The 21,778-nt window shown below is 42.4% G+C and overlaps 1 protein-coding gene across 2 annotated transcripts in view; it reads right to left on the reverse strand.

Annotated features, from left to right (window-relative positions):
- The window catches only part of SPAG6 (sperm associated antigen 6), a 149,166-nt gene that overhangs the window by 40,977 nt on the left and 86,411 nt on the right, over window positions 1-21,778 (reverse strand). For both annotated transcript variants that reach the window (XR_012715477.1, XM_075271736.1), the window contains exon 8: window positions 491-682. Coding sequence is in view for 1 of the 2 variants with exons in the window: in XM_075271736.1 (XP_075127837.1) it covers window positions 491-682 (192 nt within the window). In the remaining variant the exon portion in view is untranslated. The remainder of the gene's footprint in view (window positions 1-490; window positions 683-21,778) is intronic.

Here is a 21,778-nt window from a genome sequence, read left to right on the forward strand (position 1 = left end):
TAAAATTATAATATTAATAGATATTTATATTTAATATAAATTTTATATATATATATATATATATATATATATATATATATTTCATTGATTTTAAAAATTGACATAAAACAAGGCAAAGCAATTACAGCCTGTGTATAAAATGCTATAATTTCATCATATAAATTGCATTTACAAACCATTGCTATTGATTTTTCATGGAACACTTTAATACATATTTTTTCTAATAAAAAAAAACACCTTCTAAACATTTAATTGCAAAAATCTGCGAGCCCGAGCTGACAAAGGGATAAAGTGGCAGATGAATGAATAGTGGTATTCATACTGTATGAGCCGTATAGATTTTGATAAATGACCGGGTACTTTGCTACGCCGGGTGTGATCATTCATTAGAGAACACTAAAATCTGGAGAAGTCCCTGTCAGCCGTGACAAGGAAGGAAATAGATTAATATGGCCTAAACACAGCGGATACAAGTAAAAGGGACATTTACCTTGACTTGAAGGTCCTCTGAGCTTTCGGTGTCCATGTAAAGAGACAGCAGCTTTGGCAATACATTGGCTACGGCGACAGCACGTGCATGCTCAGGAGTGTGTCTCCCAATCTGGCCAAGGGACCAGGCAGCAGCTGCCTTGATGTGATCCTCGGCTTCCTCTGACAGGCAGATGGCTAATTGAGGGACCCCCTGCAAGGTTCAACGCAATTGTTCTTAGTGAAAAGCAATGCATATCAAGTGATCTCACAAATAACACAGCACATTAGATAGAAATCATGTCATTTTCTTTGTCTGCAGCGTCTTACTCACCAATAAAGAGGAAACCGCAAAAAAAAAAATAAAAAAAAATCTAGGCTCCATCAATAATTTCCATAATAATCAAAAACAACAGGCTACAATGGGTTAAACAGGAGAGTTCAGCTAGAGATTAGAATGATTATTCCGGCCCATACGGCTTGTCAGCAATATTGTCACATTATGGTTTTCCTTCCAGGCCGAGGAGCAGAAATTACTGGCAGAGGCCGGAGCTGGGATGGTGATTATACGTTATTAGGAAATGGGCGCTGGGTATTTGTAGGCGGGTTTAGGCCTCCTTCACACACAGCTGCGGTTTATTCACAAACTATCAGGACACTCAGGGTTTGGGATTTTTTTTAGCAGGCTTTTTTATTTTTGCATCAAATGTAACATGTTTTTTTTCTGCTGTTTTCAAGTCATAAAGAGAAGTCTAAAGGAAATATATGTCAGGACAAACACGACACTCAGAGCATTGCGCCCTGAAAAACTAAAGTACAAAGGAAACGTGTCTTATGTAGCACTTGTATGTGTTACAATACAGACTAATGTATCTGGCTGCAAAAGAAATGCTGGAGTTTTAGAGAAAAATGTGTGCAAAATAGTAGCCGAAAGTGCTGAGGAGATAATGAAGAAAAGTCGATAGATAGATAGATAGATAGATAGATAGATAGATAGATATTTCTGTATGTAAAGAGAAGAGCAGGACCAGTAACTCCAACAATGAGTGCAAGACCTCAGGTCAATAGCCAATTGACCACAAATAGAATGCAAAAGAAAAGAATAGGCCAGCACTCCAATAATAGAAAAAAAATGAAGACTTTATTAGTCCAAGACAGAAACATTGTATCTTGGATTAATAAAGGTCTTTAAATTTTTATATTTTCGGAGTCCTGACTGGTTAATTCTTTTAGCTTACATATATATTTATGTCTGTCTGTCTATATCTCCTATCTATCTATCTATCTATCTATCTATCTATCTATCTATCTATCTATCTATCTAGCTAGCTAGCTAGCTAGCTAGCTATCTATCTATCTTCTATCTATCTATCTATCTATCTATCTATCTATCATCTATATATCTATCATCTATCTATCTATCTATCTATCTATCTATCTATCTATCTATCTATCTATCTATCTATCTCCTATCTGTCTATCTATCTTTAAAACCACACAAACCATATTGTGTATGTAACCTATACTGGAATATGTTCCTACTACACTCCTATAAGATCCTCCTCAGTGTATTTCTAGTCCTTGTCCTACTTTATTTTTTAAATATTTGTATACAAAAACATAAAAAAACAAAACAAACAAACATATGGTAAATTTCAGATATCACATATTTGTGGTTTCCCCTTGTGTTTTGTTTTTTTCCCTATGGAGTGGGAAGGATTATCCAGTAGGAAAGGAAAATCATTATTAATTAAAGACTGGGCAGCAGCACCACATACTTTTTTCCTGTGTATTTCTAAAGGTCCCCTTCACACGTTTTGTGGTACATTTTTGGGGCTTAGAAATGTTTTTCAAACATAAAAATAATTAAAGTTTTCTAATATTCTTTTTGAGAGCCTTTATTGATCAGACATTTTAATTTTTTTATTTACCTTGAAAACGCCTACATGCTGGGTTTTGAAAAAACAAACAAAAAAACCCAACAACAATAAACACTGCCCCCCCCCCTTAAAAAAAACACAAAATATCCACAATATTTGTAATTATATTTTTAGAGCTAATATCTGGCTGCAAAATTTTTGTTGGAAAAAAAATTGAAAAAAAAAAAAAAAAAACCATAAAAAGAAATACAAAACTTGGAGTTGGACACAAAGTAACACGGATAGAATTCACCTCTTCTGTGTTTCAGGCTCCACTTCTAGTTTTTGCCTTACAAATACTGAACCAAAAATATTGACCAAAATACTGGCGTGTGAAAGAGGCCTAAGGGCCCGTTCACACGGAGTAAACGTGCGTGTATTTTGGCAAAATACACGTGTAAAAATAAGACTCCTATTGACTTCAATGACATTTTTTTTACACGTGTAAAAAAAACACGTCAAAATACACGTGTAAAATGTCATTGAAGTCAATGGGAGTCTTATTTTTACACGTGTATTTCGCTAAAATGAGCGCACGTTTACTCCGTGTGAACGGGCCCAGTGTATTCAGCTTGTCTGGGCAACTTTATAAAGCCAAAAATATAGTTTATCTGTAGAAAAATATGAATATGGGTTTTGGAGGACAGTAGTGTTTTTTTCCCTCCCAAAATACTAGCCAATTTGAGTATATTGTTCTTCTCTAGATAATTTTAATAAATTTTAAAAGCGGCAAAAATGTAAAAAAAAAAAAATATATATATATCATTAAAACAAAAAAAAAAACTATAAAAAAAAATAAAATAAAAAAATCAGCAAACGAGCCATCTAAACGCTCTTACCAATCTGGTATTTTCGCTGGCATTTTAGGCAGTTTTCATGCACAAATAACACATTGGGAGAAGGATTTCATTTATAGTGTTTGAAGCCCACAATGATTATTGGAAATAGAAACTCATGATTTTTTTTTTTTTTTCATTTTTTACATTTACATAATTAGAGATTATTGATGGATGAACAAAGAACATGGTTAGTAGCACCATACACATCTCAACGATTCAATCATCGATCTGGGAAGGGTGGGAGGCCTCCCAAAAATTTTCTGATACACTGGGGCATTCCTGGCGGGATTCGAACCCAGGACTCCAGTGCTGCAAGGCTGCAGTGCTAACCACTGAGCCACCATGTTGCCCCTATCTCCTTATATATTTGATGGAGTACATCAAGAATAATTTTTATTGGTCAGATTTACAAAAAATTCAATAGAAATAAAATCTGTTTAACTTTGTCTGAATTCTGAGGTCCAGTACAAGGAGCCCCAACAGGGCGCGGGCCATAAGCATTATGGATCTATTCCTGGTTTTGGCTGAAAATTAAGCTAACCAAAAAACAGCATGTGTGAATCCAGTCTAAAGAAAGGGAACGTTTTGAACATATTTCAAGTATTATATCTGGTTTTGTGTTGATTATTATCTGGGTTCCCCATTGTTTTTAATTTTGGAAAAACAGGTTCCCCCTTTTATTACAACAGACTGCCAAACACATGTATTTTTCTTGACTGGTTATCTCATCTATTCCCATCGATAGCTTATAATAAAACATCAGGGATACATTACGTGTATGTTATGTGTATTTGTTTTCCTTTCTAAAGCTCAAAATATCCAGAATTATTATGCCATAATACATTAAACCATAGGCCCCGTCAATCGAAACTAGCACATAAAACAAATCCCAATTTTTTTTAATTTTTTTTATTTTACGTTTTTTTTTTTTTAATGGCCTGCAGTTGTGGTTGGTGACATTTTTTTCTCCATAGACTTCAATAAGCTTTTTCCCATACCCTAAAAACATAACATGTACAATAGGACATCATTTAAAAAAATAAATAAATAAAAATCTTAAAAACTCCCAACTTTAGGGCCCGTTCACACAGAGTAAACGCGCGTGTATTTCGGCAAAATACACGTGTAAAAATAAGACTAACGTTGACTCCAATGACATTTTACACGTGCATTTTGACGTGTTTTTTTACACGTGTAAAAAATGTCATTGAAGTCAATGGGAGTCTTATTTTTACACGTGTATTTTGCCAAAATACATGCGTGTTTACTCCGTATAAACGGGCCCTAAAGTTGGGAGGTTTTAAGATTTTTTTTTTTAAAAAAATGATGTCCTATTGTACATGTTATGTTTTTAGGTTCTAGGAAAAAGTTTATTGAAGTCTATGGAGAAAAAAATGTCACCGACCACAAAAACTGCCAAAGGGGGAAAAAAATATGTATGTAGAGATATTATGTTGCTATAGACTAACAGAAAACATCTGTCCAAAGCATTTTTTTTAGTTCTGGAAAAATATTCAACCATATTGCTAAAAATACCACGCAATACATTGAGTGAATCCGTTGCCCTCTGAGGTTAAGGCCACACGCTGCAGAAATGCGTTTTTGGCAGGTATGGGAAATGAAGAGTTGAAAACACTGCATTTTACAGTCCCAGCAATGTGAAGGAGATTTCATTTCATTTCATCTCATCCGTACATTGCAGTAAAACACTGTGTGATAACCGCCATGCACAATGTTCATTTTAGCAGCGAAAATGTCGCATTAATCCCCTATGGAGATACAGGGGGTGATGACAAAACATGGCAGAAAGTGGAGCAGAATTTCCACAGTGCAAAATGCCATGAAAAATGAAAGTGGAAGGTGTGGGGTTTTTTAAAAAATTTTTTGCTTTTTATTTTTTTGCCAGCGGTTACCGTATATACTCGAGTATAAGCCGAATTTTTAAGCACAGTTTTTGTGCTGAAAAAGCCCCCCTCGGCTTATACTCGAGTCAAGCAAAAAAAACAAAAAACTGTATAGAATCTCCCATAAAATAGTGGGAAAAAGAAAGAGCTTTAAAAAATATATAATAAAAAAAAGTAAAATAAAGTTATAAATCCCTCCGTTCCCTAGAATACATATAAAAGTAGAAAATGACTGTGACACACATACACATTAGGTATCCCTGTGTCTGACAGTGCCCGGTCTACTGAATATAGGGGATCTGCAGTGCTCCTGTTCCATCGGGAAGGGGTTAATAGGAGCACTGCAGGTGCCCTATAGTCAGCCAGGCTGAACTCCAAGTGGGGGGAAAAAAATCCCAGTCCTCAAGCTCAGGGAAGGGGCAGACAGAGAACCAAAACACCCCCTCCCCTTTCCCAGCAACTACTGCACCCAAAAACTCCGACCATTTTAATTTTTGGAAAATTACCAGTAGCTGCTGCATTTCCCCTGTAGGCTTATACTTGAGTCAATAAGTTTTCCCAGTTTTTTGTGGTAAATTAGGGGGGGTCAGCTTATACTCGAGTAATTTCTGCATTTCTGTAATGCATGGTCTACCACCTTCAGGGTGAGACCTCATGTAGCAAAATGCAACTAAAAATCACAACAGAAAAAAAAAAACACTCACGATTCTAGCTGATATTAAAATGCTATGTTTTTTCAAAAATTCCAGAATTTTTGAAAACACAGCTTTCCCGCAGCTTTTTATTTTTCCACAGTGTGTAGATGAGATTAAATGAAATCAATGAAATCTCATTCACTTTGCTGGTATCGCAAAAAGTAGTGGACAGAAACTTCTGCACCATGGGGCCTTAGGGTGCATTCACACTGAGTAAACGCTAGCTTATTCTGTAGAGTAAAATTACACTTGTAAATTTTGCTATCCCATTGACTTCAATGACATTTTACAGGCGTATTTTTACAGGCGTATTTTTTACAGGCGTATTTTTTACAGGCGTATTTTTACACTTGTAAAAAAATATCATTGAAGTCAATGGGATAGCAAAATTTACAAGTGTAATTTTACTCTACAAAATAAGCTAGCGTTTACTCAGTGTGAATGCACCCTTAGCCTAATTTTTCCCCGGACAAGCCACAAAAAAAAAAAAAAAAAAACTATAATAAACCACTTAAAAATGCATTGGATGAGGTGGCTCCCCCCTCCACTCGTAAAGTCCCACGTAGGAGGCAGCAGCCCTGGCACACGCCACAGACACGATTTCTTCAGCGGTGCTCTAGGTGTGCCGAACGTCTCTGGAGAAAATCACGCTCACCTGCAGATTTCCTCCACTTCAAGTTTATGCTTAAAACATAAAGTTCTGCCCTTCACCTAGCCAAGCAAGACTATTTCACCGCCCTCATCTCTTCTCTCTCCAGCAATCCTAAAAGGCTTTTTGAAACTTTTCACTCCTTACTCACACCCAAGGTGCAGACGCCATTCACAGACCTTAGTGCTGATGACCTGGCCACGTATTTCCATGCTAAAATTGTTAAGATCCGTCAGGAAATCACTGCCCAAGCCGCAGGTGGCATTGATCCCACCACCTACCATAGCAAGGATCCCCTCACCAACCGCACTTCAGACTGTCCATTCTCATCTTTTGAACCTGTTACAGAAGAGGAAGTCTCCCAACTACTTTCTTCATCTCGCCCTACAACCTGCAGCAGTGACCCCTTCCCCTCACACCTTCTCCAATCTCTGTCGCCTGCTGTCACTACTTACCTTACTAAAATATTTAACCTCTCTCTCTCTTCTGGAATCTTCCCATCCTCCTTCAAGCATGCTGTTATAACCCCGCTATTGAAAAAACCCTCCCTGGACCCATCCTGTGCTGCTAACTATCGACCTGTCTCTAACCTCCCCCTCATCTCTAAACTCTTGGAACGCCTGGTCTATTCTTGTTTAATCCGCTATCTCTCTGCTAACTCTCTGCTTGACCCCTTACAATCTGGCTTCCGCGCTCTGCACTCTACTGAAACGGCTCTCACAAAAGTCTCCAATGATCTCCTAATGGCTAAATCCAATGGCGACTTCTCTCTTCTTATTCTTCTGGACCTCTCTGCAGCTTTTGACACTGTTGACCATCATCTCCTCCTCAATAGGCTCCGCTCAGTTGGTCTCAATGACACTGCGCTCTCCTGGTTCTCCTCTTATCTCTCAGACCGCACCTTCAGTGTATCATTTGCGGGCTCTGTTTCCTCCCCTCTTTCCCTTGCTGTTGGGGTTCCTCAGGGCTCGGTCCTAGGCCCCCTGCTCTTCTCTCTCTACACAGCCCCCATTGGACAAACCATTGCCAGATTTGGCTTCAGGTACCATCTTTATGCTGATGACACCCAATTATACACATCTTCCCATGACATCACCCCTGCACTCATACAGAACACCAGTGACTGTCTCTCTGCTGTCTCAAATATCATGTCCTCTCTCTATCTGAAACTAAATCTCTCCAAGACTGAACTACTACTGTTTCCACCATCTAATAGATCTGTCCCTGATATATCCATTGCAGTCTCAGGCCTTACTGTAACTCCTAGGCAGCAGGCCCGCTGCCTCGGGGTTATGTTTGACGCAAACCTTTCCTTCACCCCTCATGTTGAATCACTTGCACGTTCATGTCACCTCCACCTCAAAAACATCTCCAGAATACGCCCTTTCCTTACCAGAGATACACTAAAGACACTTACTGTCTCTCTGATTCATTCTCGCCTTGACTACTGTAACTCCTTACTAATCGGTCTTCCCCTTACTAAACTCTCCCCTCTACAATCTATTCTGAATGCAGCGGGCAGGCTCATCTATCAGGCTAGACGCTACAGAGATGCCTCTGGTCTGTGCCAGTCGCTACATTGGCTGCCTATTCAATATAGAATAAAATATAAAGTTATCACACTCATCCACAAGGCTCTCCATAATGCCGCACCTCCATACATTTCCTCCCTCATCTCTGTCTACCGCCCAACCCGTGTTCTCCGCTCACTCAATGACCTAACACTTACATCCCCTATTATCAGAACCTCCCCCGCTCGTATACAAGACTTCTCCCGAGCTGCACCACTTCTCTGGAATGCTCTACCCCGGACAATCAGATTAACTCCCAATTTCTACAGTTTCAAACGCAAACTAAAGACGCATCTTTTCAGACAAGCCTATCACAATGTCTAACGTAAACCCTTAACCGTCCTCTGTCCCCGCTCCCACATTACCCCACATGATATGATGTCATCTCAGGATAACTTTATAGGTCCAAGCTCCATCCACATGTTACAGGACACGACTGGTGATGGCTCATAAAGTTTTATGTTTGTGTAATGACAGTCACCTCTATTACAGAAGTGTCTGACCCCTGTATAAGTAATGCCGCCCCTGCTACCTCTTGTGTCACCCCCTCTACCTCATAGATTGTAAGCTCTTGCGAGGAGGGCCCTCAGTCCCATTGTGTGAAATGATTCTCTTTGTAATGTATCTGTCTGTATTTTAACCCTACAAATTGTACAGCGCTGCGGAATATGTTGGCGCTATAGAAATAAAATGTATTATTATAAATAAAATGTATTATTATTATGGACTATATGGTGATGATGTTTTGGGCCTAGCATTCACTTTGTACTCTTAATGGATTTTTTAATTTCAGATGGGGTGCAGTCACACGCACACGTTTGTGTAAAAAAAAAAAAAGACTTGTTTTGTTAAAAAAAAAAAAAAAAAAAAAGAAAAATTCATTGAATGCCAACTACTCTATCCTAAGGTATGCATAATGGATCATATGGAGGTAGATTTGACGTAAAACATCCCTTTACTGTACAGTATCTTTCTTTTTCCCATACACAGACGCCACCGTCAGCACTCATCTCAACAGGATCCATTGGCAATCTAACGTCTTGCTTGATGGTTTACGTCAGATAAGAAAATAAACTGGATTTTTCCTGTCTGATTCTATTGTTCCTCCAAGATAAGAAGCGCCGAAAGAGTCTAGTAGCCATTCATCTTCCCCAAGTGCAATGGACACACACTTCAGATCTGTTGCACTTTATATGAATGGGGCTTGAAGAAATCCATATTCTTGTACCCAAAAACAACCACAGTCAGATGTTGGAGCTTCAGTCACCAACATTTCTGCAAAAAATCTGCCAAGTGTGATGTCCTATAGATCTAAACAGATTTAACACAGGAAAAGCTGGATGGATTTGTACGGTTATGTTCACGCACAGCAGATTTGTTGCAGAGATTTCTGCAATTGAGTATCAGTTCCATTCATCTGCATCGGGTTGTTCCTGCAGCTTGTTCAGGGATGACTGTACATCAATACAATACAATTCAAATGAAACTTTTTGCAACAAATCTGCAATATGTGAATGTATGTTTGAGCCGGGGCCCTTCAGGCCGGAAACGCCCCGATTTGCCAGCGGCAGAAACGCTGCAGTCAAAATTGCAGCGTTTTACAGTGACTGCAAAGTGGATGGGACTCTTGCAAATCCCACGCGGAAAAACTCTGCAAACTTTTTGTTTAAAGCTCTGCGGGATGTCCCCACCATTCCTGAGCAATCAAGGCTGTTAGTTTTGGTGGAGGAGTAAAGCCGCAGCTATTGACTGATGTAAAGAACTGGAGTTTTTGGAGATGGTGAAAGGTTCACATGTGCCACATATGCTGTGGATATCCTGATACGAAACTGAAACAGATCTCATTTACATGATGGACAAAAAACATCTGCAGTGTAAATGGAGTGGTGATGTTAATTTATTCTGAAATCTGCAAAATCAGTAGAAAATATCATTAAGTAATCTGCATGTAATTCATGTTTCATTCTCATGTGGATTTGTTGCAGATTTTCTGCTATGGATTATATCTCTGAGGATGTACCCCAATTGTGACAACAGATCTAACCAAGAGAGGGGTGATTTTACTTATTGGAAATTTCCTGATTTAGGCTAAGGCCATACCTTGTGTCTTGATTGGTTGCCAATGGGTACGACAGATAATATAGGAACGTTATATGGTCTGGAAACCCTAGCTAGGATTTCCTTATTGTGGACAGGCTATCAGGAGGACACTACATGTATGAGGAGATAACCTGACCACAATAAGGACATCATTGCTGGTTATCAGGAGGACACTACATGTATGAGAAGATAACCCGACCACAATAAGGACATCATGGCTGGTTATCAGGAGGACACTACATGTATGAGAAGATAACCCGACCACAATAAGGACATCATGGCTGGTTATCAGGAGGACACTACATGTATGAGGAGATAACCTGACCACAATAAGGACATCATTGCTGGTTATCAGGAGGACACTACATGTATGAGGAGATAACCTGACCACAATAAGGACATCATTGCTGGTTATCAGGAAGACACTACATGCATGAGGAGATAACCTGACCACAATAAGGACATCATGGCTGGTTATCAGGAGGACACTACATGTATGAGAAGATAACCCGGACACAATAAGGACATCATGGCTGGTTATCAGGAGGACACTACATGTATGAGAAGATAACCCGAACACAATAAGGACATCATGGCTGGTTATCAGGAGGACACTACATGTATGAGAAGATAACCCGAACACAATAAGGACATCATGGCTGGTTATCAGGAGGACACTACATGTATGAGAAGATAACCCGAACACAATAAGGACATCATGGCTGGTTATCAGGAGGACACTACATGTATGAGAAGATAACCCGGACACAATAAGGACATCATGGCTGGTTATCAGGAGGACACTACATGTATGAGAAGATAACCCGAACACAATAAGGACATCATGCCTGGTTATCAGGAGGACACTGCATGTATGAGAAGATAATAATACATCATGGCTGGTTATCAGGAGGACACTACATGTATGAGAAGATAACCCGGACACAATAAGGACATCATGGCTGGTTATCAGGAGGACACTACATGTATGAGAAGATAACCCTGACACAATAAGGACATCATGGCTGGTTATCAGGAGGACACTACATGTATGAGAAGATAACCTGACCACAATAAGGACATCATGGCTGGTTATCAGGAGGACACTACATGTATGAGAAGATAACCCGGACACAATAAGGACATCATGGCTGGTTATCAGGAGGACACTACATGTATGAGAAGATAACCCGAACACAATAAGGACATCATGCCTGGTTATCAGGAGGACACTGCATGTATGAGAAGATAATAATACATCATGGCTGGTTATCAGGAGGACACTACATGTATGAGAAGATAACCCGGACACAATAAGGACATCATGGCTGGTTATCAGGAGGACACTACATGTATGAGAAGATAACCCTGACACAATAAGGACATCATGGCTGGTTATCAGGAGGACACTACATGTATGAGAAGATAACCTGACCACAATAAGGACATCATGGCTGGTTATCAGGAGGACACTACATGTATGAGAAGATAACCTGACTACAATAAGGACTAGAGATGAGCGAACAGTGTTCTATCGAACTCATGTTCGATCGGATATTAGGCTGTTCGGCATGTTCGAATCGAACACCGCGTGGTAAAGTGCGCCATTACTCGATTCCCCTCCCACCTTCCCTGGCGCCTTTTTTACTCCAATAACAGCGCAGGGTAGGTGGGACAGGAACTACGACACCGGTGACGTTGAAAAAAGTAGGCAAAACCCATTGGCTGCCGAAAACATGTGACCTCTAATTTAAAAGAACAGCGCCGCCCAGCTTCGCGTCATTCTGAGCTTGCAATTCACCGAGGACGGAGGTTTCCGTCCAGCTAGCTAGGGCTTAGATTCTGGGTAGGCAGGGACAGGCTAGGATAGGAAGGAGAAGACAACCAACAGCTCTTATAAGAGCTAAATTCCAGGGAGAAGCTTGTCAGTGTAACGTGGCACTGACGGGCTCAATCGCCGCAACCCAGCTTTCCCGGGATCCTGAATGGAATACACTGTCAGTGTATTCCCGTATACCCGATATATACCCCCGATACCCGTTCCAACGGTGTGCCCCCCCACCTTCACCCCAGAAATACCCTGCAAGTCCCCTAGCAATAGGATTGGGGCTATATACACCCACTATTTTTGCTACTGCCATATAGTGCCATTGTCTCACTGGGAATTCAAAGAATATATTGGGCTTACATATAACTTCAATTCCAGGGAGAAGCTTGTCAGTGTAACGTGGCACTGACGGGCTCAATCGCCGCAACCCAGCTTTCCCAGGATCCTGAATGGAACACACTGACAGTGTATTCCCGTATACCCCATATATACACCCCAAATCCCCGTTCCAATGGTGTGCCCCCCCACCTTCACCTCAGAAATACCCTGCAAGTCCCCTAGCAATAGAATTGGGGCTATATACACCCACAATTTTTGCTACTGGTATATAGTGCCATTGTCTGACTGGGAATTCAAAGAATATATTGGGGTGACGTGCACCCACAATTTTTGCTACTGCTATACAGTGCCATTGTCTCACTGGGAATTCAAAGAATATATGGGGGTTATGTGCACCCACAATTTTTAATACTGGTATACAGTGCCATTGTCTCACTGGGAATTCAAAGAATATATTGGGGTTACGTGCACCCACAATTTTTAATACTGGTATACAGTGCCATTGTCTGACTGGGAATTCAAAGAATATATGGGGGTTATGTGCACCCACAATTTTTAATACTGGTATACAGTGCCATTGTCTGACTGGGAATTCAAAGAATATATTGGGGTTATGTGCACCCACAATTTTTACTACTGGTATATAGTGCCATTGTCTGACTGGGAATTCAAAGAATATATGGGGGTTATGTGCACCCACAATTTTTAATACTGGTATATAGTGCCATTGTCTGACTGGGAATTCAAAGAATATATGGGGGTTATGTGCACCCACAATTTTTGCTACTGCTATACAGTTCCATTGTCTCACTGGGAATTCAAAGAATATATGGGGGTTATGTGCACCCACAATTTTTAATACTGGTATACAGTGCCATTGTCTGACTGGGAATTCAAAGAATATATGGGGGTTATGTGCACCCACAATTTTTACTACTGGTATACAGTGCCATTGTCTGACTGGGAATTCAAAGAATATATTGGGGTGACGTGCACCCACAATTTTTAATACTGCTATACAGTTCCATTGTCTCACTGGGAATTCAAAGAATATATGGGGGTTATGTGCACCCACAATTTTTAATACTGGTATACAGTGCCATTGTCTGACTGGGAATTCAAAGAATATATTGGGGTTATGTGCACCCACAATTTTTACTACTGGTATACAGTGCCATTGTCTGACTGGGAATTCAAAGAATATATGGGGGTTATGTGCACCCACAATTTTTAATACTGGTATACAGTGCCATTGTCTGACTGGGAATTCAAAGAATATATGGGGGTTACGTGCACCCACAATTTTTGCTACTGCTATACAGTTCCATTGTCTCACTGGGAATTCAAAGAATATATGGGGGTTATGTGCACCCACAATTTTTAATACTGGTATACAGTGCCATTGTCTGACTGGGAATTCAAAGAATATATGGAGGTTACGTGCACCCACAATTTTTAATACTGCTATACAGTTCCATTGTCTCACTGGGAATTCAAAGAATATATGGGGGTTATGTGCACCCACAATTTTTAATACTGGTATACAGTGCCATTGTCTGACTGGGAATTCAAAGAATATATGGGGGTTATGTGCACCCACAATTTTTAATACTGGTATATAGTGCCATTGTCTGACTGGGAATTCAAAGAATATATGGGGGTTACGTGCACCCACAATTTTTGCTACTGCTATACAGTTCCATTGTCTCACTGGGAATTCAAAGAATATATGGGGGTTATGTGCACCCACAATTTTTAATACTGGTATACAGTGCCATTGCCTGACTGGGAATTCAAAGAATATATGGGGGTTATGTGCACCCACAATTTTTAATACTGGTATACAGTGCCATTGTCTGACTGGGAATTCAAAGAATATATGGGGGTTATGTGCACCCACAATTTTTAATACTGGTATACAGTGCCATTGTCTGACTGGGAATTCAAAGAATATATGGGGGTTATGTGCACCCACAATTTTTAATACTGGTATATAGTGCCATTGTCTGACTGGGAATTCAAAGAATATATGGGGGTTACGTGCACCCACAATTTTTGCTACTGCTATACAGTTCCATTGTCTCACTGGGAATTCAAAGAATATATGGGGGTTATGTGCACCCACAATTTTTAATACTGGTATACAGTGCCATTGTCTGACTGGGAATTCAAAGAATATATGGGGGTTATGTGCACCCACAATTTTTACTACTGGTATACAGTGCCATTGTCTGACTGGGAATTCAAAGAATATATTGGGGTGACGTGCACCCACAATTTTTGCTACTGCTATACAGTGCCATTGTCTCACTGGGAATTCAAAGAATATATGGGGGTTATGTGCACCCACAATTTTTAATACTGGTATACAGTGCCATTGTCTGACTGGGAATTCAAAGAATATATTGGGGTTATGTGCACCCACAATTTTTACTACTGGTATACAGTGCCATTGTCTGACTGGGAATTCAAAGAATATATGGGGGTTATGTGCACCCACAATTTTTAATACTGGTATACAGTGCCATTGTCTGACTGGGAATTCAAAGAATATATGGGGGTTACGTGCACCCACAATTTTTGCTACTGCTATACAGTTCCATTGTCTCACTGGGAATTCAAAGAATATATGGGGGTTATGTGCACCCACAATTTTTAATACTGGTATACAGTGCCATTGTCTGACTGGGAATTCAAAGAATATATTGGGGTTATGTGCACCCACAATTTTTACTACTGGTATACAGTGCCATTGTCTGACTGGGAATTCAAAGAATATATGGGGGTTATGTGCACCCACAATTTTTAATACTGGTATACAGTGCCATTGTCTGACTGGGAATTCAAAGAATATATGGGGGTTACGTGCACCCACAATTTTTGCTACTGCTATACAGTTCCATTGTCTCACTGGGAATTCAAAGAATATATGGGGGTTATGTGCACCCACAATTTTTAATACTGGTATACAGTGCCATTGTCTGACTGGGAATTCAAAGAATATATTGGGGTTATGTGCACCCACAATTTTTACTACTGGTATACAGTGCCATTGTCTGACTGGGAATTCAAAGAATATATGGGGGTTATGTGCACCCACAATTTTTAATACTGGTATACAGTGCCATTGTCTGACTGGGAATTCAAAGAATATATGGGGGTTACGTGCACCCACAATTTTTGCTACTGCTATACAGTTCCATTGTCTCACTGGGAATTCAAAGAATATATGGGGGTTATGTGCACCCACAATTTTTAATACTGGTATACAGTGCCATTGTCTCACTGGGAATTCAAAGAATATATGGGGGTTATGTGCACCCACAATTTTTAATACTGGTATACAGTGCCATTGTCTGACTGGGAATTCAAAGAATATATGGGGGTTATGTGCACCCACAATTTTTAATACTGGTATATAGTGCCATTGTCTGACTGGGAATTCAAAGAATATATGGGGGTTACGTGCACCCACAATTTTTGCTACTGCTATACAGTTCCATTGTCTGACTGGGAATTCAAAGAATATATGGGGGTTATGTGCACCCACAATTTTTAATACTGGTATACAGTGCCATTGTCTGACTGGGAATTCAAAGAATATATTGGGGTTATGTGCACCCACAATTTTTACTACTGGTATACAGTGCCATTGTCTCACTGGGAATTCAAAGAATATATTGGGGTTATGTGCACCCACAATTTTTACTACTGGTATATAGTGCCATTGTCTGACTGGGAATTCAAAGAATATATGGGGGTTACGTGCACCCACAATTTTTGCTACTGCTATACAGTTCCATTGTCTCACTGGGAATTCAAAGAATATATGGGGGTTATGTGCACCCACAATTTTTAATACTGGTATATAGTGCCATTGTCTGACTGGGAATTCAAAGAATATATTGGGGTTATGTGCACCCACAATTTTTACTACTGGTATACAGTGCCATTGTCTGACTGGGAATTCAAAGAATATATGGGGGTTATGTGCACCCACAATTTTTAATACTGGTATACAGTGCCATTGTCTGACTGGGAATTCAAAGAATATATGGGGGTTATGTGCACCCACAATTTTTAATACTGGTATATAGTGCCATTGTCTGACTGGGAATTCAAAGAATATATGGGGGTTACGTGCACCCACAATTTTTGCTACTGCTATACAGTTCCATTGTCTCACTGGGAATTCAAAGAATATATGGGGGTTATGTGCACCCACAATTTTTAATACTGGTATACAGTGCCATTGTCTCACTGGGAATTCCACAAATAATTTGGGGATTCATTCACCCTACATCTCAGGCTCTTGCCATATTCACCCAGGTTGTCAGTGCTGCACCAGCTCGTTCCCAGACAGCTCGGCCCGAAAAACACGTTACCTATATAGAGGATTTGAACAATGAAGACAACATGTTCTAAATCTAATGTCTGCACCTTCTCCAGAATTAAAATAAAGGCAGCGTTTAACTTTCAAATAGCACTGCACAAAGGAAGAGCTTATCAGCTTGTCTCATGACATGCTACTGAAAAGTTTCATTTGTGTATCTTAATGTAAATATAGTTGTATAAGCTTTTTGGGTTTTAGGCACTGCCAAGTTATTTATTACCACCCGCTCCCTTATAATGATGATGACGCCAAAGTCACTGTGGGTGTTCAGAGCTCACAGCTTTGGGTGACATTTGTCTTGCTCTCTGTCGGTACCAGCTGTCTTTTTGGATACCGTAAAGTTATGTTGACTTTATTAACAGCTATAGAAGCTTTAGCCAGGTTGTGACGGTGTGTAACCCTAACAACACTAAGTGGGATACACATTAATAGTCAGTCTATGTACGCTAAACGTATCACTGAAGTAATTTTTTTTCCCTCTCCCCTAATATAAGAAAGGAACAGACATTAGACCTAGACCGGGGTTCGAGGCTTGAAAAAATCCAGTATTATTTGTTCTTCATGATGTGAAATATGTGTTGAAAAGCAACCCAAGATGAAGTCAGCCATGTGTGCCAGTGTGTTACTTGGCATGCCTTTGCTGGCCCCAACTGTAAGGGTCACTCTCCATTTCCTCCATTTTCCACTCCCCTTCACACCATTTGTGGTGAAGCAATGGGATGCACTGAAGTGCACCCTCTAGTCTCGTGTGGGATAGGGACATCAGATGCCACTCCAACCCCCTCGTCTTCCTCCGCCAGCCAACGGTACGAAGATGAGAGGAGTGTGCTCTGAATGTTTTCTGCCTAGCAGAGGCTAGTTCTCACTTACGAAAATGGCCCCACTTTGACCTGTATATCAGGCACAATGGTGTAGGTTTCAAAGAAACATGGCACCAACAAGTTGGAAAACGTGGGCCATGCGTGGACCGTGTTTGAGTCTGGCAAGCTCCAGATCTGCTACCAGGTTCCAGCCATTATCACAGGCGCAAAAATGCCAGGCCCCAGGTGTAGCAGGGAAAAAAAAAATGCCATCTCAGCCAGGATGGCATCCCTGACCTCGGAGGCACTGTGCTGTCTGTCCCCCAAGCTGATCAGTTTCAGCACGGCCTGCTGACATCTCCCCATGCCAGTGTTACAGTGTTTTCCGCTAGTAGCTGGGGTGGAGGTTGCAGCTTCGTAGGGTTTCAGTCTACTCCTGCCATGAATTTTGGCCTGGGAGAGGAGATAGGCCACCCCAGTTTGCACCCGGGGAACAGACTCCACCACATTCACCCTGCCTGTCATTAAAGATAAGCACTGCAGCATCCCTGACCACAGGCGCTTGTCCATGTGTCGGTGGTCAAGTGGACCTTGCAGCAAAGCGCAGAGCTCTGGGCCCGACTGATGTTATGGGACACATGCAGGCGCAAGGCAGAGACAGCACACCAAGAGAAGTAGTAACGGCTAGGCCCAGGATAGGGAGGTGCCCCAGCTGCCATCTGCTGACGGAAGGCCTGGGTCTCCAGAAGCATAAACAAACACCAACATCTCCAGGGCCAGCAGTTTATCGATGAGGCTGTTACAGGCTTGGGCATGGGGGTGGGTTGTATTGTACTTCTGCCTGCAATGAAAAGCTTGGGAAATGTGGAGTGGCTGGGAAGAGGCGCATGATGGTGCAGGCCAAAAGGGCGCATGAGGGTGAACTCCCCAATGTGTCAGAGATAGGTGTGTAGGTGTCCTTGCATCATATACTTGCACCATATTTGGCTTTGGAAGTTAATTTTGTGCCAAAAAGTGGTTAAGACAGCGATCCCTCAGCTACTCCCGTTACACTGTCTATTGAAGTTACCATCTGTGGAAGTGGACCACCATTTCTAAGATCCCAAAGGAAGCAGGCAAGAGATGTGCAGTTCAGAAAAAAAGATGAGAAAATAAGTTTAGGCTGTAGAGCACAGAGGGATCGGAGAGAACAGAGCTGGTGTCGGCCAGGTATTCCCACAACATGCGCCTATACTTGTCCCTCCTGGTGACACTAGGCCCCTGAGTGGCAGTAATTTGTCCAGGGGGGCCATTAACGTGTTCCAGACCTAGGAATAAGTCTTCCAACAGGGTAGAGTTTTGCATGCCTTTGCTTCTACCCACTGTTTTTGCTGCTTAGCTTCCCTCCACATCTACTCTGCTTTCACCCCTAAACATCACCCCAGTTTATGCCTTTGCTTCTACCCAGGTTTTTTGTTGATTTAGCTTCCCTCTACATCTACACTGCTTTAGCCCCTAGACATCACCCCTGTCCATGTGGGGTCGGTGGCCTCGTCATCCACCAACTCCTCTTCCAATTGCGCACTGCCCCCTTACTGCAAACCGCACATGACCACAGCTTGCCTTGATGGCAACTGTGTCTCATGATCCCCACTTAGGTCCAGACAAGTCGGTGGCGGGTCCAAAACCCCAAAATTGGAAGGAAATGGCAGATGCTGCAGTATTTCTAACACCTGTTCCTGGTGCTCGGGCCTGGTCTGTGTTGTACCCTGCACCCTGCTTAACGCATCTGCCATATCCGAAGTTGTGCTGAGCGCATGCTAATGTTTCGTGTCCAGTGCAATGGATGGGATGGGATTTCACATAAGTCTGCCACCCATGGCCACTCATGGTTGAGCAACTGAGGGAGTTGACTTTGACGAACCCGAGGGTTTTGGAGTTGGAACTACATCAAAGGTCTGTGCTGCTCACACACTCTGCTCAACACATGATATGTTTAGTGCCAGCAGTGTGGAGACGTCGCACAACAGCCGTTGTTCCAGCAGGTACAGGCGTTGTAGGAGTGCATAGAGGCTAGCAGCGGCAACTATACACTTTAAAAACTATCCGCACAAGCGCCACACTTTCACCAGTAGCTCAGGAACATTGGGGTACCTTTTTCAAAAGATTAGCAGCAATGAGTTAAAAACGTGGCCCAGGCATGGAATATGTTGCAGGCTGCCAAGCTACAGAGCCAATCCCAGGTTACGGCCATTATCACACATGACAACATGCCTGGGCCCAGGTGCAGTGGCAAAAACCACATTGCCGTCTCATCGAGGATGGCATGACTCACTTTGTAGGCAGTGTGCTGTCTGGCCCCCAAGCTGATGAGCTTCAGCACGGCCCGCTGACGTCTCCCCACACCAGTGTTGCAGCGTTTCCAGCTCGTAGCTGGGGTCAATTTAACAGCGGAGGAGGGTGGTGTTTCAGCCCTCCTCCCAGGAATGTTGTGTGGGGAGACAAGTCAGGCCACCACATTTTGCGACCCGGTCCACGCCTCAACTACATTCAACCACTGTGCCCAAATTGAAAGGTAGCGTCCCTGTCCGCATGCACTTGTCCATTCGTAACTGGTCACATGGAACTTTAGGGCTAAGCGCTGAATTTAGGGACCGCCTCATGTTTGGGGGAAAGTGCTGGTGTGGACGGCACAGTGCGGTGGCGCAGTAGACACTCTGCCCAAAAAGGGCAGAGTGTCCCCCAGCCGGGATTCCAACATCTCCTGGGCCAGATTTCTTGAGATGAGGCCGTTGAAGCCTTGGGCATGTGGGTGGGTTGCGCTGTACTTTAGCATGAAATGAAAGGCTTGGGAGATGGGGAGTTGCTGGGAAGAGGCGCATGATGGCGCGGGCAAAAGGAGAAATGGCAGGAAAAGGTGAGGATAAGGGTGAACTCCCCAAAGTGTCAGAGGCAGATGTGGAGGTGTCCTGGCTCCTGGTCTGGACTGCAGCGCCAGCCCTGTCAACAGTGGAAGAGGCAGTGGCCGCCAGGCCAAACGACGATTATCCTGCGCTTGCTCTCACCCACTGAGCCCAGGGCTTGCCTTCCAAATGATGGCACCCGCAAGAGGTGGTGAGATTCCTCTCCGCAGATCTCCAAACCATCTTGGACTTGCAAATTGCACTAAATTTGTCATGTAACTGACATGTATATGATGAGTCTATCCATTGTCTGTTCATTTTGGTGAAAGTCAGCCTGTCAGCTGACAGACAGCTGTGCTTGTCAGTGATGATGCCACCGGCTGCTTGTACCCCCAGTTTTTGCTGCTTAGCTTGCCTCCACATCCACACTGCTTTTGCCCCTACACATCACCCCTATCCATGCCTGTGCCTCTAGCCATAAGTCTGCCACCCATGGAAACTCATGGTGCAGAAAGTGAGGGAGCTGACTCTGAGGAACCCTTGGGTTTTGTAGCTGGTACTCCATCAAAGGTCTCTGCTGCTCACACACCCTGCTGAACATACGGTATCTAGGGTTAGAGCGTGTGGTGACCTCGCACAACAGTAGGTGCTTCAGGCAGATGTAGGCCTTGCTGGAGTGTATTGCGGCTAGCTCCAGGTACTGTAGACTTGGGAAAGTGGGTGTCCAAGTGCCGCACTTTCACCCTTAGCTCAGCTAATTTGGGGTATGTTTTTAAAAATCATTGCACCACTACATTGAACATGTGGGCCAGGCATGGAACGTGTTGGAGGCTGGCAAGCTCCAGAGCCCTCCAACAAGCTAAAAAACCTGGCCCCAGGGGCAGCGGGGATAAACAAATTGCCATCTCATCCAGGATGGCATCCCTGACCTCAGAGGCAGTGTGCTGTCCGTCTCCCAAGCTGATGAGCTTCAGCCCAGCCTGCTGACGTCTCCCCACACCAGTGTTGCAGCGTTTTCAGCTCGTAGCTGGGGTAAATCTAACAGCGGAGGAGGAGGAGGGTGGTGTTTCAGCCCTCCTCCCAGGAATGTTTTGTGGGGAAACAAGTCAGGAAAATTCTTGAAACGGGAGAGTTTTGCATCTTTGCCCTTGCTGCCTATGGACATCCCTTTGCCTCTAGCCACCATTTTCCCTGCTTTGCTTGCCTCCACATCCACACTGCTTTTGCCCCTAGACATCACCCCAGTCCATGCCTTAGCTTGTACCCCCAGTTTTTCCTGCTTAGCTTGCCTCCACATCCACACTGCTTTTGCCCCTAGACATCACCCCAGTCCATGCCTTAGCTTGTACCCCCAGTTTTTCCTGCTTAGCTTGCCTCCACATCCACACTGC

The sequence above is a fragment of the Leptodactylus fuscus genome, chromosome 4 (assembly GCF_031893055.1).
Source record: "Leptodactylus fuscus isolate aLepFus1 chromosome 4, aLepFus1.hap2, whole genome shotgun sequence".
NCBI lineage: Eukaryota > Metazoa > Chordata > Amphibia > Anura > Leptodactylidae > Leptodactylus > Leptodactylus fuscus.